The 18,755-nt window shown below is 40.6% G+C and overlaps 1 protein-coding gene across 1 annotated transcript in view; it reads left to right on the forward strand.

The window, feature by feature from the left end:
• The window catches only part of LOC124712411 (unconventional myosin-XVIIIa), a 1,310,522-nt gene that overhangs the window by 1,120,214 nt on the left and 171,553 nt on the right, over positions 1 to 18,755 (forward strand). Inside the window, exons 16-17 of the mRNA XM_047242706.1 lie at positions 11,136 to 11,322; positions 13,612 to 13,776. Coding sequence (XP_047098662.1) covers positions 11,136 to 11,322; positions 13,612 to 13,776 — 352 coding nt within the window. The remainder of the gene's footprint in view (positions 1 to 11,135; positions 11,323 to 13,611; positions 13,777 to 18,755) is intronic.

Raw genomic sequence — 18,755 nt, forward strand, 5'->3', positions numbered from 1 at the left:
CTCTGATGAACACTTGCCACCTAGGATGACATTTCGGCTTCTGTTACTTAAGAAGCCTTCGAGCCACTGACATCTCTGGGAACCTATTTGTATACTCGTACCTTTGTTAACAATCTGCAGTGGGGCACCATGTCAAATTATTTCCAAACATCTAGAAACAGCGAATCAGCCTCTTGCCCTTCATTCGTTGTTTGTAGGGTATCATGTGAGAAAAGGGCAAGCTGAGTTTTGCATGAGCAGTGTTTTCTAAAACTGTGCTGATTTGTGAACAGAAGATTTTCCATCTCAAGGGCGCTTATTTTATTCGAACTGAGAATATGTTCAAGAATTCTGCAGCAAATAAATGTTAAGGATATAGATCTGTAATTTGCTTGGTCTGTTCTATTGCACTTCTTATGTACAGCAGTCACCTGTGCTCTTTTCCAATCACTTGGGACTTTGTGCTGGGTGAGAGATTCGCAATATAGAAGCTAACTAAGGGGCCAGTGCCATAGAGTGCTCTTCGTAAAACTGAATTGGGATGCCATCCAGGCCTGGTGACTTATTTGTTTTACACTCTTTCAGTTGTTTCTCTACTCCAGGAATGATTACTAGTGTGTCCTCCATATGGGAGTCTGTGTGATGATCAAATGCCAGTATTTTCAATCGTTTTCCTGCGTGAAAGGTTTCTTAAACATGAAATTCAAAAATTTGCCTTTCCTTTTGCTATCTACCACTGCCACAACAGACTGGTTAACAAGTGACAAAACAGCAGCATTAGGTGCATGATGATTTTACATAGGACCAAAATTTCCTTGTGTTGGCAAGATTGTTTTGCTAACATGATGACGGTGATGGTTGTTGTATGTTTTGCACATCACTTTTTTTTACAGATACATGGATATCTACTCCCTACTATCAAGAATGCAGCTGCCTTTGTTCCCCTTAGCATTTTCTGAATTTTGTTGTTGAACCATAGTGGATCTTTTACGTCCTTAATCCACTGACTTGGCACATTCTCTCTATTTTCAAAGACTGCCTTTTGGCCAAAAGTCTAAACATTGAGTAGTCTTTTAATTGTGTCTGTCTGCAATGCAATGCCTCCTCTGTGTGAGGAGAAGCAATCTATAGCAATCTATCCTTTACATAATGTTGTTGGTTTTACGTCTTGGACTTTCCACTGTTTGATTCTGCCTACTCGTAAACTTCATTCATATTGTGATATCAGAGTAAAATCTTCTTATCAATAAAGAGGCAAAACTTTCAAAGTTTGTAATTAGCATCAAAAGTGGAGGTGAAAGAAAAATGTTGTTTGACAACTATTACTGGGTTATAGACAGTGAAGAGGCATAGTTCTAATCCACAGCAAGTACAACACTGAAAATCTAGATCCCAGTTCTAAATAAAGTAACAACAAAAAATCAAAATACAAATTAACTATAAAACAGATATTCATTGTATTAAAAGATTGTACACTGGGACTGTCACGGCAGATTGCAGTTATTTCCATTGATGCTCTGATGGTAATGTGATAGATATGTGCTTGTAGGTCTGTGCACAGTGAGCATTTTGAGAACAGTCATATAGCAAATACTTATACATGCTTCCCAAAGAGAAACAACTTAAAAGAAACACACAATGGCATGTAATTTTTTCTTAAATTGTGATAAATTTGAAGAATAAAAATATATTTTATAAAGGTGAAATAGTGGCTCTGTTTTTTGTGTCAAGACATGCATGCTCAGACACAGGTGATGGGGATTGGTGATCAGGCTGCCTCTGGCAGCCACTTCAGCTAGCTGCATGCATGCCACTTGAATATCAGTGCGCACTACACTTGCAGTAGTGGTCCGATTGACAACTGCTCTGGACAGTAGGCATAACACACCCCTGCTTCTTTGTGTGTTTGTGGGGGGGGGGGGGGGGGGGGGGGGGGGGAGAGGAGGGAGGAAAGCATTACCGTCCATGATTCTGTGATTGAAGAGATGTCCTGGGGCGAAAGTGAACTGGCAACCACACTATGTTCGGATTGCAAGACAACTGGTGGTCAGTTTTGGTGATGTGGATGGGAGCCATCTGGTAGATGTCAAGAGCCCACGATGATGGGCAGCACTAAAGGTGGACTGGGTAGGAGAGGCTCTGGTGATGGAGTGATGGAGACCCAGCTTCTGTACCCACCATTGGAAGTGCCTGCTCAGCAGAGTGGAAGGTGCTAGCTCCTTCCACAAGAAGCAAACCCACCATCGGTGGTGATGAAGCCCTGACCACTGGGGTAGGTGGGTATGACATGGCCTGCAAGACCCTGGAGCAGCCATGGCTGATGCAGTATGAGGCATTGGGCCCATGGCTCAAGGAGGGGTCCTACACCCACCTTGGGATGTAGCTGGTTGTCGTGGTGTGCCACTAGGTGATCTGCATTTCAAACTGCACTGGCTGTGGATGAGACGAAACCCAGCGAGCTTGCCTTCCAAACATCCTGGCCCAGACAGGTCACAAACTTAGCAAGATCAGTGCCACTGGAGGAGATCTGTGCAGCAGCAAAAGTTGAGCAGTGTTAGTGGCTGACAAATGTGCAGCAGCTCAGTGGGACTCTTGGCCTCTGTTGGCATCACATCATACTGTAAGAGTTAAAAAAAGAATGAGAGAGCCTCCTTGCCCAGGAAGTCTTTTATGTACTTTAGCACCTGCATCTCAAATGCCTGGACAAGCCATGGAATGGAGGTGCTGTGACTTGGTGAATGCTGTTATGTGTACAAAAGTCCTTGAATCACAAACTGAGGACCATTTTCCAGAATGGGTGTAAGGGAAGCCTTATATGGAAAATATCGTAAACAGAGCCTCGATAGTTGCATCTGCTGTTGTAGATGGATATCAAGACATAAGGCATGGACTCTATCCCAAGGCTGTCTAGGGGCTGACCAGGCCTAAAAAAGTGTGTGGTGCTGCCTGCTGACATGAACACTTGTGGAAGTGTGTGAAAAGGGATTACACCTCCTGATCAATGCCTGGCCAAAACATTTGATGGCGCACCAACAGTTTTGTGCGAGAGATCGGTCAGTGTTGCTGATGTAATAAGTGGAGGACCTCCCACCACAGAGCCTTTGGGATACCAGCATGAGGAGTAAACCCCTCCATTGACAGGTGAATAATGTTATCAAGGAGGGAGAGATCATGACACAATGCATAAAAAATCTGAAGTGGGTCCGATGTCAGGGCCATGTTTTAGCATGCCTATAGCCTGCTGGAGCAGTGATTCCACTGCCACAGCAGAGGCAATACAGGACATGATGATGGGAAAACTATTCTCCATGAGTCTTGTCTCCATATTCAGTCGAAAACAAAGCAGTTTCTCCTGGTCAAATCAGGGCCAGGACCCATTGGGATCTGGGTCAAGAACAGAGGTTGATGCGGAAGATGGTGAGAGATTTTGTCTGGTAAATATGCTGGCAGGCTAAAGAGGAAAATCAAGGGCTTATCGTTGGTAATTAAATGAAATTTTGTGCCATACAAGAACTTAAAAGAATTTTATAAGTTCAAGACATAGGCAGTAGCAAGAGCACTTCTTTTGCCATCTGGGGGGTGGGGGGGGGGGGGGGGGGGAAGGTGGGGAGGGGGGGAGGGGAAGAGATCCACTGCTTGGGGCAGGCTGGCTGCTTGTGCTGTACAAAACAAGAGGGGCATGAAGGAAATGGCATTCACTGTTTCTGCTGCTGGTGACGTGTTTGTCAGAGTCGACCCAGTTGGCTTGTTTGTGCTGCAGCTACCTACTCTCTCCCAAGCATGATAGGCTCCATGTGCCAGGGTTGCATGCTTTCAACAATGGTGAAATCACTCCAAGCCTCTAACTGGTGGTCTGTAGCGTGAGAGACCTTGAGTGACTGTGCAGTATTCAAAACTTCTTCGAAAGTAGAGTCATCAAGCTGAAGGGCATGTTGACCCACCACCTTATCTGGGGCTGAATGACTGATTGTGTCTCTGATCATGGCATCTGCATAAGACTCCTGAGACTTCACTGTGACGAACGATGAAAGAGCCGAATGGCAGAAAACCACAGAACCTGAAAAATGCAAGAATCCAACCCTTGTTGATACCACTTGTGTTCTAAGGAACACTAAGAAAGAGGCAGTCATAAGAGATACAATTTGTTGGGCCACAGAGTGACAACAAGATTACAATGAAGGTAGTTACACGTAAAGAACACACAAACAACTGAAGGCCTGGAGCCTTGTGCAAGTCCTTATATAGTCACTACCGTATTTACTCGAATCTAAGCCGCACTTTTTTTCCGGTTTTTGTAATCCAAAAAACCGCCTGCAGCTTAGAATCGAGTGCAAAGTATGCGGAAGTTCTGAAAAATGTTTGTAGTTGCCACCACAACTAAGTTCTGCCGTCGAATATATGTAAGCGCTACACAGGCATGCTTTGCAAGCTCAAAGATAAATACTGGCGCCAAAACCTCTGCGTCAGTAAATAAATTTAAAAAAAAAGGTGGAAGATGAGCTTTTTTCTCCGCCCCAAGTTTCGACCACTGCATTTTCATACATTATCCAACGAAGTAAATACAATTTCCGTATTGTTCATCTTCGAATGTAGCAGCATTTCAATGTACTACGAAAATCCGACTGGCAAGACTGTTTGAGTTGTTTGTCAATATGGCCAACTCTATGTTCTGAATATTTTCCTACCTGTGAGAAGAGATGGTTGCTAATAGGAACTTTTATGTATTGTGAATCACATGCAGTATTCTCTTCACCATAAGAATAATACGAATATAGACATTTTGTCATGTATTGTTTCGTGTTTGCTGCTATCTCATTTAAATCCTGTCTGCCTAATGAACTACAAAACTAGGGTGAGACAACAGCGAACGCAGAAGAATATACATATCATATCATGTTTATATTCGTATTATTCTTATGCTTAATAGTGGTACAGTCAGAAATGAAGCACGGCAGTTGACTAGATTTTTAAATCTAAGATAACTCTAATTTCTGTGCGAATGTAATGTACTAAAGAGGCGTCTGCAAAGATTTTCAAATGAAGAAAAATTTTTGCTAAATCCTCGTTCAGAACATCTATCATACACAGTCTGTTATTTGGTTCTTGTTGATCACTATCAAAGAAAGCAGCAGTGTGTAAGTAACAACAAATAGCAGTCTCTTGCCATTGTTTTGCTAATGAGACGATTCCTCTTTTGTTTTCTAATTGTAACCGGCGGTAGCGTGCACAAAAGCAAGCCACGCCTCGAGCGGCGACAGGTCATAAACACACATTATCAGAATGCGACAAAAAATGCATGACACTGTACAGTAATGCATTTTCAGCTTAGAGTGACGTAAACACCTATAACAAAGAGAACGGCACTTATCAGATCAAAGAAAAATAACCAATAAGTTCAAACCAGACGAAGCACGTGAAAAAGAAAGGGTACCCGTATGAATACGGACGGAGCACCTGATGCATAGCAATGGCTACCTGATAAAGCTTAACTGCTAAGCTTACGTCTCAAACCAAACTACTGTAGCTGTATCGTCATTCATTCGACCTACATCGTGTCTCATATTACAATGGACCAACTTTGTTTCGACTTGGAGGTACGGCCTAAAACTTTTCTCTCTCCTTGAATTTCGAGTCTCAAATTTCAGGTGCGGCTTAGATTCGGGTAAATTTTTTTTTCCTTGATTTTGAGTCTCATTTTTCAGTTGCGGCTTGGATTTGAGTAAATACGGTATCCCTGTCTGATGTTTCTGGCATAGTGCTGCATACACACAGTGGACTGAGTGATGAGAGTCACTGTCTGTGCTGCCCATTTCAGCCATCTGATGTAGTTGTAGGTGCACCGTTTGAATGTCGACATGTACTACACTTGCCATAGTGGCCCGAATGATGTCCACTGTGGGTGGTAGGTGTGGTAACCAGTGGGATACTATGCACTCAAGTATAGTGCCATGTAGTTACTTCAGCCATTTCGTAGAACTGTTTTATCTTCAGTTTCTGGCTCTCCTTTTCTAAAATTGCACAAATTGTTGCTATACCATTGCAGTTGGTTAATAAGTGGGCACAAACACCTATAACAACAATTATAGTCTCTCACATTAAAGTTTGAGAATTTGTGTCAGGACATATTTGGTCAGTTCTCTTTTAGTGTGAAAGGTTCATATCCTGCACATATGTTGAACAAGAACTATGTAAAATAACAGTGGAGAACATCTTTCATATTTTAAAGAACCTTCAAAATAATAATCATCTATCATAGCCGATGCTGCTGAAGAATATTAAAATGTTAGTTAAAGACTGCAGAGTCAGACTGTCCCATAATATATGTGTATAGCAGACAGTAACTGTATGATATGACTTCTGTCTCGTAGTATATTTACTATCGCTAATTTTACTGGCACCACTTAGATAATCTTTGTTATCCTTTTATTTCTTTTCATTCCCTTATTTCTTTCTAGCTAACTATTTTAAATAGGAAACATCATTTGAAGAATGTTATTTATTGCAAAACAGTAAAAACTGTGAAATCCTCAATGAAAGAATACTTGCCTGTACACCAAATTTCTCTTTACAGTTTCTTGTAAAGCTTCATGCTCCACATAGGAAACATACATAGAGTACTTCTGGAATCTCTAGTGATCATTCCTACCATCAAAAATCACTTGTACAGGAGAGAGTCTTCAACAAATATTGTGGGGAGCATTGGAACACTGACAGATAAGGTGATCCACATAGGATGGGACAACATATGTGAAGAAACTGAATGGGTTTGGTTGACCAGTGCTAGCTGCTGATGACTAGAAATGACGAAGAAATTCAGAAGAAATACTTTAACTAAGTCAGAATGAGAAACAGAAAAGTTCAAGAATAATAAAATGTTCTAAAAGATCGATTCATCATTACTGACAATTGTTTGAAGAACTACTTCAAAAAACATATGAGGGACATTGGATTAAAAATTATTGTTTTACATATGTGAATTTGAGGAGAAGTTCAAAATTTGATATTTCCCTTATATTTTTCTTACTGCTTCGAGAATAGCAAAGCCAACTTAAAGATAATCAAACATGCTTAGAAAGATGAGAGTTAAATGAAAAAATTCTTGATTTTGAACTTGGCTCTAGAATGAATACGAAAAGGGGGGAACTAGAGAAATATGCATTGTATGCCAAAATTTAAGTGTGTTTGTAAGTGCAGTGAAATATTCAGAGAGGAAATATGATACTCTGTTGCATCAGAAAGACATTAGCTAGTAACAAAAATTCTAAGGAAGTCTGAAATCTGCAAGCACGGTTTTGAATTTTGATTTTTGAGGTTGTTGAAGATAGTAAAGAAAGCATATAATAATTTCTACAAATTTGAATTTGTAGGCCTAAGCATGTAAGGATTGAAATTCTGATGAGATAACAGCATCAAAAATAAATGATGCCTAGATAAAATGCCCATGTCTTTGGAATATGAACTTGTGATCAGTTTAAGTATGCTAACAATAATAAAAAAAGAAGATAAATTTAGAGTTTAATGCAAATTGAATAAGATGAGCTGAAATGACAATAGCAGTGCTACAAAATTTGCATTTTGTTGTCACTAATATGAAATGTAGGATATTGTTCCAAATAAGATAAAAGAGGAGCCTTAGTTAATTGATGTTTACCTGAGAAAGTAAACCTCCACTATGATTAAAACTGCTTCTTATTTGACTTTTTTCACATGGCACTCCAGCATTGCCATTGTGGATATCAGCTATGCCTTGGTTAAGACTCGGACAACATTGGCAAAATGCATTTTGCGGGTGGCAGTTCAATTGACCACCAGTTATTGTACACAATAACAGATTATGTGTGCATCACATGGAAATTGCAAGTGGCAGATGCTTTGTTGTTGCAGACTGGAAATAGTGACATTGTGAGTTCTTATTGGGAGATATAAGTTCCAAGATATGGAGTGTCAACTAATAAGTAATTTTGTATAAAATATTCTCGGTATTCTTGCCACGTCAGTTCTGGATAAAATCTCGAGCTTTCGACGATTACCTCCATCGTCATCGTCAGGAGCTGACTGTCTCTACTGCTGCTATGGTAGCCTCTATATAGCCCGAAGACGGCTTCTGATTGGTCGGATTCTGATTGGTCGGCGATTACGTGCTGCTGTCTCAGACGGTGTCACTGTGTGCGCCGGTGGCGCCACCGCTTCCGTTTAAACGTAAACCTTGGAAGGAACGTCTCTGCTGCTTCTCTGCATCAAGCGCTCGTTTCCACGCACAGCTCAGATGGTATCCGCTATCGCGGTTAAAGTTCTTTTGGCTCATTCTGATTTCAACAGCCTCCTTAATAACAGAATCCCAGTACGTGGAGGCATGGGACAGAATTTTAGTTTCATCGAACAATATTTTGTGTTTGTTCGTGAGGCTGTGCTCCGCAATTGCCGATTTCTCAAGCTCTCTATTTTTAATGTGGCGTTGGTGTTCTGCACAGCGGTCGGAAACGGTACGAATAGTCTGACCTATATAATTGCTTCCACACTCACAGGGTATATTATAAACACCGGGGACCCTGAGGTCGAGATTATATTACAGAAGACAAGTCGGGCGATCGTCAGAGAAAGATTACGACACACAAGGTACGAACTGGATCTTAATGCACGAAGCTTATACAGTTGCCATCTTTTGTTATCTACTGTTCTCTCGCCGTTTGACTGGGAGTGGGTCGATATGACGACGGCTGCTCATCAAAGAGCTCATCTTAGTAATACATCTGCTAGACAAGTAAACAAATTTGAGCGTCTTGTTGCTGTGCAAAGATCAGAGTCAGCGCATGAAACAGCACGCACTGTCGTCAACCTATCGGGCAAGAACCTGGACAAAGGAGCCATCTCGGCCCTTAATAAAGGTTTGAACTTTGCTCCTACACCACGTACTATACCCATCGTGGATCTTATCAGTGGAGTAGAACAGGCTGTGCGGCATCTTGCACAGGACGACGCCGACGAAGTGAGACTTGTTACCAGTCGCTTTTTGGCCTCAGCTAAGCCTCCCAGGTCTAATATTAGTAGAGAGGAGAGGGAGGGGCTCCGTTTACTTCAGAAGGATGAAGATCTTGTCATATTACCAGCTGACAAAGGAAATACCACCGTGGTCCTTAATACTACCGAATATCATAGAAAAATGACTTCACTGTTGGAGGACAGTACGTATAAGTGTCTTAAACGGGACCCAACTTTGACGTACAGCAGAAAAACCATGAAGTTACTGAAGAATTCCGGGCTTCCAGACGATATTACAAAAAATCTCAGAGTCCGAGCTCCTCGACCGCCTAGGTTGTACGGACTACCGAAGCTCCATAAGGATAATGTTCCCATGAGACCTATTGTCAGTGCAATTGGTTCTCCTACTTATAAGCTGGCCAAATACTTAACAAAGTTGATGACTCCTATAGTTGGCCGGTGTGAACATCACATCAAAAACTCCCAGATGTTCATTGAGAAAATCAAAGATATTAGAGTTGGTCCTAATGACATTTTAGTCAGCCTGGATGTGGTGTCGCTGTTCACAAAAGTTCCTGTGGAGGACACTTTGAAAATGCTGGCGGATCTCTTTCCTCCTGAAACTATAAAATTGTTCCGGCACGTGATGACGACCACCTACTTCTTGTATGGTAATAAATTTTATGAAATGACAGACGGCATGGCAATGGGCTCTCCGTTGTCTCCATCATTGGCTAACTTTTTTATGGAGAATTTTGAAGAACGTGCACTAAATTCGGCTCCCCTCCGTCCGTCCTTATTTTATCGTTACGTTGACGATACATTTATGATCTGGCCACACGGCGAAGAAGCTCTTAAAGAATTCATTGAACACATGAACAGCATCCATTCGAACATCCAGTTCACTGTCGAGATGGAGAAGGAAGGGAGACTGCCTTTCTTAGACGTTTTAGTACAACGACAGACGGACGGGCGTCTTGGCCACTCTGTATACCGTAAGCCGACGCATACCGATTTATATCTTAACGCACAGAGTTTCCATCACCCTGCTCAGAAGAGAGCCGTTTTGAACACGTTGGTATATAGAGCCAAAACTGTTTCTGACGAGGACCACTTAAGGTTCGAGATTAATCACCTAAAGAACGTGTTCCGAAAGAACGGCTATAGTGCACGCGATATAAAGGCAGCGTTCTCCAAAAGAAGGAAACGTGATAATGCTGCAACCTCACAGGATGAAACACCGATTGCGGTTCTTCCTTTTTGTGGCGCAATTTCCAGCAAAATAGGAAGAGTCCTGCGTAGACGTGGTATTAGACCGATTTTTCGTCCTCCTAAGAAAATTAAGGAGATGATGCGCCCTGTTAAGGATAATCTCGACCTCAGGGTCCCCGGTGTTTATAATATACCCTGTGAGTGTGGAAGCAATTATATAGGTCAGACTATTCGTACCGTTTCCGACCGCTGTGCAGAACACCAACGCCACATTAAAAATAGAGAGCTTGAGAAATCGGCAATTGCGGAGCACAGCCTCACGAACAAACACAAAATATTGTTCGATGAAACTAAAATTCTGTCCCATGCCTCCACGTACTGGGATTCTGTTATTAAGGAGGCTGTTGAAATCAGAATGAGCCAAAAGAACTTTAACCGCGATAGCGGATACCATCTGAGCTGTGCGTGGAAACGAGCGCTTGATGCAGAGAAGCAGCAGAGACGTTCCTTCCAAGGTTTACGTTTAAACGGAAGCGGTGGCGCCACCGGCGCACACAGTGACACCGTCTGAGACAGCAGCACGTAATCGCCGACCAATCAGAATCCGACCAATCAGAAGCCGTCTTCGGGCTATATAGAGGCTACCATAGCAGCAGTAGAGACAGTCAGCTCCTGACGATGACGATGGAGGTAATCGTCGAAAGCTCGAGATTTTATCCAGAACTGACGTGGCAAGAATACCGAGAATATTTTATACATAAGTGCCGCCGCGAAAAACTTCGTTCTAATAAGTAATTTTAATCTAACTACAGAGCACATACAATGTTCGCCAAGGAAGTTATAAAAAAAGCTTTGAACTACAAGTGTACCTCCATTTTCAAATGGGTTTCATTCTTTTTAAAATGTAGATTGTTATTGCTACTTTCAAATTACTTAAAATATTACTACATAATTTTCTTCTGCAGGGAAGAAATGAGCCAGCTGTTTGTGAGTATCCGTGGCACCGGAGTTTCAAGCACGCTGGGTGGCTCAGTTGTGGGAATTGAAGGCACACAGTCACTAAGGAGAGCATCGAGCATACGCAGAACATTCACGGCTGGAGCTGCGGGTATCAAACGAAAATCTGTTTGCCTGCAAGTCAAGTTCACTGTGGTGAGTACACTGTTAACTCTTCACTGCTGATGCTTCTTTTTAATCAATCTGCACAGTGGAATCACTTTTTTTAAAGTAATGTTAACAGTTATTATTTTCTGACTGCTACTGGCAAAATGTTTGATTGCAAGCATTACTAATTTCCACTAGACAGAGAATGATGTGACACTGTATTTGCCTATCTCCTAAAATGAAAATGTAATTTAAGAAATTGTAAGATATTCTCTCAGGTGTTCTTATGTCATAGACATAAGCTTAATGACAAAGTCTGAACACTTTTCCTTTAATTTGAACATCTTCAAATTAGAGTAATTTTCAAATTACGTAAAATCAAGTACATGTCCATGATCAGCAAACTTTTTGTTTTTACGAGGCGTGTTTTTTAAGTAAGTATTGTTTTGAAATTTAAAAAAAGACATGCTAAGATATTTCAATAATTTTATTTTTACATGAAAGCCTGTACCTTAATCTACTTTCCTACATCATTTCTGTCAAAACCACTGTTTTGGCTTCGTCATTGTCTTGAAGACGCTGACAGCCCAGGTGTTTCTTCAAGTACAGGAACAGATGGTAGTCACTGGGCGCAAGATTGGGGCTGTACAGAGAATGATCTAGAGTTTTCCATCGAAAAGATGTGTGGAGATATTTGGTCTGATTCACCACGTGCAGACGGGCATTGTCTTACAGCAAAACGATGCCCTTGCTCAACTTCCATGGACTGTTGCTTCGATTCTGGTGTGACGTAGGCCACCCATGTTTCATCACCCATAGCAATTTGGCTTAAGAAATCATCACCGTCGTCATGGTACTGCTCAAGGAAAGTCAATGCACTGTCTAAATGTTTGGTTTTGGCGCATCCGTCAACATTTTCGGTACCCAACATGCGTGCAATTTTCGGTAATTCAAGTGCTCGGTCACAAGCCGTACGAAACGCTACGAGTAACATTAGGAAAGTAATCCCGCAATGAGGAAATTGTAAAGCGTCTGTTTTCTCTCACCTTATTGTCCACTTCCTGCACCAAACTTTCATTAACGACTGAAGGACGCCCACTCCATTGTTCATTATGCACATTTGTGCAGCCATCTTTCAATGCTCCCACTCACTTTCTTACCATTCCATCACTCATAATGTTTTCTCCATAAACTGCACAGATCTCATGATGAATATCGATCGCTTTTATCATTTTAGCACTAAGAAATCTTATAACAGCCCATACTTCACAGTCGGCGGGGCTCATGATTATTGGAGGCATCTTAAACACTCAGTACACAGTGTAAACAAGGAAGAATCAAACTGTAATGACGTCAGTACATAGATTAGGGTACAGGCTTTGATGTGAAAATAAAATTATTGAGATATCTTAGCATGTCCTTTTTTAATTTCAAATCGGTACTTACTTAAAAAAACATGCCTCGTATCAGTCCAAGTTGATGTTATAGCATAATTTTATTAGTGGACTCAAAAATTTTAAAGCATATGGTATATGAAAATTTAAGTAACAGATTGTTCTTTAAAGTACAAGTTTATCAGCACTAATTACACCATAGGAATCAGCAAAATATAAATTACTGTCTAGATAAAAAGAATTTTGATAACATGACATGTGAAGTAATTTTGATACGTTATTGGGTAATTGTTGTCTAAAAGGAAGAAAAATAGTCTTTATTTACTCTAGCATCAGAACTAGTTGGGATACCCCTCTGTGATGTATGTGTAATGGATAGGAAGCATTGCTAGTCATATGCATGTTGTCGGTAGTACTATGTGAAGTAAATCTCTATATTGCTACCATCCAAACCACATCATGTAGATTTGGGATTGCTTTTTCCACCATCCACTTTTCACGGGCTGCAGCAATAATCAAAAACTACACAAATAGGATGTACAAGACTAAGACTAAATATTTTCAAAGAGAAACTGGCAATATTTGTGAGTTCCCACATTTTCACTGAAGGAAACTGCTTGAGTGTTTCTAAAGAAATGATATGTTTTAAAATACCTTAGTCAGAGACTTATATTTGTAGAAGCTGAGGCTAATGTGGATTAAACACGTGGTTTATGCCAGTCATTAATGTCTACATAGAAACCAGTTGTAATATTTTTTCGTTTACTTTTCAAAACTTTAGGATCTACGGCAGTTTTTTGCTCTTTCCTGCTTGCCCTAAAAGCATTGCTCTGAAAGTAAGAGAAATTTGTTGTGTATTTGCTATAGCTTAGAATTCATTGTGTAAAAATTATTATAGCCACGGTCTGTTGCAGTTTTATGTGATACTGTTACTCATTTTCAGGATGGCCTTGTTGAAACACTACGAAGGACTCGGCTGAAGTTTGTGCACTGTTTCTTGCCCCAACATAATGCTGGGCTTTCTGATGCAAAGTCTCAGCTGCCACGTTCTGGCAGCACAGGGAATGCTGAGGATCTTGTTATCAATGTACCATTGCTTAGGTCTCAGGTATGTTTCTTGTGTTCCCAGAAGAAATGCGATTTTCTCTTGTGCACAGAAATAGTTACAAAGAATTATATGTTCATACATTGCACATTGTCAGCAGGCTGTCAATTTTTTGATAGTGTTGAATCTAGTTTTGTAAAACAAGATATTCTTTTTCTATAATCCTAGCCATAAATGCTTCAGCACTCTTCAGTGGGTATTTGTTTTATCTACTGCCCAAAACTTAAGAGTTAAACTGATGCTAAGCAGTTACAGTGAAATTCAAAATTATGCCTGTACCATTGCTTAATATTTTCAAGTGTATATTTGTGCTGGCTTATTTCAAAATTGCTATTTGTTTTGCCTGTCCATCAGTGGTCATTGTATACTGACAGCATTGTCATACCATTCAACGTGCATGTAAACAAAAAGAAAAGATTTTCTCCATAAGACTGAAAATTGGTAATATAATAAACTTTAAATAAATCCTGATTTACTTGCTGAATGGCATGTACACATAGGTCAGTAGAGGAAAATAAGATCACATCCCAGTAAAGAGATTGTGATGGTGTATTTAGATCACATTATATCTGAATAAAAGCCTCAACAAAGTACACATACATCTCATTTATTAACCAGTAAAAATCAGGGTACGGAAAATAATAAATAAAGTGAACTGTAAAGTAACATTGACACATGGCATACCTGTTTCAGTATAATGAGGTCACTGGTAAAGATACAGGGTGCCATTCTGTTAAGAGATTAAATTGTGGGACTGCAAAGACACTGAAACATAGAGCTCATTTGTCTGCAGCACAATGTGAGGCATTGTTCTGTAATAAAATGGGTTGTACGTAATTTGCAACTGAAGATTAGTGCAATTCTCCATATACAGAGAGCATCTGTTTCACCTCAAAATGTTTGTGCTGCTGTTTTCTTCAGAATGTTGCACCTTTTTGACTTCCATTACACGCCTGGCTCCAAATCTGACATCTTGCAAATTCTTAACAGACACAAGGACCCATCTTTATTTCTTGCTTTCATCCATAGTATTTTGTAATTTTGGTAGCGCAGCCTTGTGTGGCCTACAGTACCACAGTCATGTAGTTTGATCTCTTGTTGTAGGCACCTCTCCACAGTCTTTGATTATTCTCGTGGCTTGGTTTAGTACCTTCTTTTATGTCATTAGATAGTTCTGTTTATTGGGAGATGGTCAGCTGTGGATGGCACTGGTCTCTGTCGGGAAACAACAAGAAATTGTATTGGGCACAGCTGACAGAATTCAGTTGTTGTCATAGGCTGGAATGTTGTCAGGGCAACTGAGTTTTGGGGTGTAATACATATGGAAACTTTGGATGCATATGTTGTGGCCAATTTGACGACACCCAAGTGTGACTGGCAGTGATGGGTTTTCAATATGGATAGAAGGCAAATGTTGGTATTGGCAGTATGGCTGTCTCCTTCTGCCTTAGCAACAAATACAAGGTGCTCTGTATTGTTTGGAACACATCTGAATCGTATTATGACTTCCGGAATGAGATTTTCGCTCCACAGCAGAGTGTGCGCTGATATGAAATTTCCTGACAGATTAAAACTGTGTGCCAGACTGAGACTTGAACTCGGGACTTTTGCCTTCCACGGACAAGTGCTCTACCAACTGAGCTACCCAAGCACAGCTCACAACCCATCCTCACAGCTTCAATTCTGCCAGTATCTCATCTACTACCTTCCAAACTTCACAGAAGACCTTCTGTGAACCTTGAAAACTAGCAATCTTGGAAGAAAGGATATTGCGGGGACATGGCTTTCCCACAGCCTGGAGGATGTTTCCAGAATGAGATTTTTCACTCTGCAGTGGAGTGTGCACTGATATGAAACTTCATGACAGATTAAAACTGTGTTCTAGACTGAGACTCGAACTCAGAACCTATGCCTTTCACGGGCAAGTGCTGTACCAATACCCTTTCTTTCAGGAGTGTTAGTTCTGGTTATAAATACAAAATCAAATAAGGGTAATGCAGGTGTAGGTTTAATAATGAATAAAAAAATAGGAGTACGGATAAGCTACTACAAACTGCATAGTGAACACATTATTGTGGCCAAGATAGATATGAAGCCCATGCCTACTACAGCAGTACAAGTTTATATGCCAACTAGCTCTGCAGATGACGAAGAAATTGATGAAATGTATGATGGGATAACAGAAATTATTCAGGTAGTGAAGGGAGACGAAAATTTAATAGTCATGAGTGACTGGAATTCATCATTAGGAAAAGGGAGAGAAGGAAACATAGTAGGTGAATATGGATTGGGGCTAAGAAATGAAAGAGGAAGGCACCTGGTAGAATTTTGCGCAGAGCATAACTTAATCATAGCTAACACTTGATTCAAGAATCATGAAAGAAGGTTGTATACATGGAAGAACCCTGGAGATACTAAAAGGTATCAGATAGATTATATAATGGTAAGACAGAGATTTAGGAACCAGGTTTTAAATTGTAAGACATTTCCAGGGGCAGATGTGGACTCTGACCACAATCTATTGGTTATGAACTGTAGATTAAAACTGAAGAAACTGCATAAAGGTGGGAATTTAAGGAGATGGGACCTGGATAAACTGAAAGAACCAGAGGTTGTACAGAGTTTCAGGGAGAGCATAAGGGAGCAATTGACAGGAATGAGGGAAAGAAATATGGTAGAAGAAGAATGGGTTGCTTTGAGGGATGAAGTAGTGAAGGCAGCAGAGGATCAAGTAGGTAAAAAGACGAGGGCTGGTAGAAATCCTTGGGTAACAGAAGAAATATTGAATTTAATTGATGAAAGGAGAAAATGTAAAAATGCAGTAAATGAAGCAGACAAAAAGGAATACAAACGTCTCAAAAATGAGATCGACAGGAAGTGCAAAATGGCTAAGCAGGGATGGCTAGAGGACAAATGTAAGGATGTAGAGGCTTATCTCACTAGGGGTAAGATAGATACTGCCTACAGGAAAATTAAAGAGACCTTTGGAGATAAGAGAACGACTTGTATGAATATCAAGAGCTCAGGTGGAAACCCAGTTCTAAGCAAAGAAGGGAAAGCAGAAAGGTGGAAGGAGTATATAGAGGGTCTATACAAGGGCGATGTGCTTGAGGACAATATTATGGAAATGGAAGAGGATGTAGATGAAGATGAAGATGAAATGGGAGATACGATACTGCGTAAAGAGTTTGACAGAGCACTGAAAGACCTGAGTCGAAACAAGGCCCCAGGAGTATACAGCATTCCATTAGAACTACTGACAGCCTTGGGAGAGCCAGTCCTGACAAAACTCTACCATCTGGTGAGCAAGATGTATGAGACAAGCGAAATACCCACAGACTTCAAGAAGAATATAATAATTCCAATCTCAAAGAAAGCAGGTGATGAAAGATGTGAAAATTACTGAACTATCAGTTTAATAAGTCACAGCTGCAAAATACTAACGTGAATTCTTTACAGATGAATGTAAAAACTGATAGAAGCCGACCTCGGGGAAGATCAGTTTGGATTCCGTAGAAATGTTGGAACATGTGAGGCAATACTGACCCTACGACTTATATTAGAAGAAAGATTAAGGAAAGGCAAACCTACGTTTCTAGCATTTGTAGACTTAGAGAAAGCTTTTGACAATGTTGATTGGAATACTCTCTTTCAAATTCTGAAGGTGGCAGGTATAAAATACAGGGAGCGAAAGGCTATTTGCAATTTGTACAGAAAGCAGATGGCAGTTATAGGAGTCGAGGGGTATGAAAGGGAAGCAGTGGTTGGGAAGGGAGTGAGACAGGGTTATAGCCTATCCCCGATGTTATTCAATCTGTATATTGAGCAAGCAATAAAGGAAACAAAAGAAAAGTTCAGAGTAGGTATTAAAATCGATGGAGAAGAAATAAAACTTCGAGGTTCGCCGATGACATTGTAATTCTGTCAGAGACAGCAAAGGACTTGGAAGAGCAGTTGAACGGAATGGACAGTGTCTTGAAAGGAGGATATAAGATGAACATCAACAAAAGCAAAACAAGGATAATGGAATGTAGTCGAATTAAGTCGGGAGATGCTGAGGGTATTAGATTAGGAAATGAGACACTTAAAGTAGTAAAGGAGTTTTGCTATTTGGGGAGCAAAATAACTGACGATAGTCGAAGTAGAGAGGATATAAAATGTAGACTGGCAATGGCAAGGAAAGCGTTTCTGAAGAAGAAAAATTTGTTAACATCGAGTATAGATTTAAATGTCAGGAAGTCGTTTCTGAAAGTACTTGTGTGGAGTGTAGCCATGTATGGAAGTGAAACGTGGACGATTAATAGTTTAGACAAGAAGAGAATAGAAGCTTTCGAAATGTGGTGCTACAGAAGAATGCTGAAGATTAGATGGGTAGATCACATAACTAATAGGAGGTATTGAAAAGAATTGGGGAGAAGAGGAGCTTGTGGCACAACTTGGCTAGAAGAAGGGATTGGTTGGTAGGACATGTTCTGAGACACCAAGGAATCGCCAATTTAGTATTGGAGGGCAGCATAGAGGGTAAAAATCGTATAGGGAGACCAAGAGATGAATACACTAAGCAGATTCAGAAGGATGTAGGCTGCAGTAGGTACTGGGAGATGAAGAAGCTTGCACAGGATAGAGTAGCATGGAGAGCTGCATCAAACCAGTCTCAGGACTGAAGACCACAACAACAACAACAGTTCTGGAAGGTTCGCAGAAGAGCAGCTGTGAAGCTTGGAAGTAAAAGACAAGGTACTGGCAGACTTGAAGCTGTGAGGACGTGTCGTGAGTTGTGCTTGGGCAGCTCAGTTGGTAAACCACTTGCCTATACAAGCCAAGGTCTCGATTTTGAGTCTTGGTCTGGCACACAGTTTTAATCTACTGGAAGTTTCATAGTATGACTTGTCTCTTGGCCATATGGATAATCTTTGTACAAAGTCTGGACAGACATAAAAGGCTGAAGCATGACTTGCAATTTTCAGTGTCATGTCTAGAAC

This window comes from Schistocerca piceifrons, chromosome 8 (assembly GCF_021461385.2).
Source record: "Schistocerca piceifrons isolate TAMUIC-IGC-003096 chromosome 8, iqSchPice1.1, whole genome shotgun sequence".
NCBI lineage: Eukaryota > Metazoa > Arthropoda > Insecta > Orthoptera > Acrididae > Schistocerca > Schistocerca piceifrons.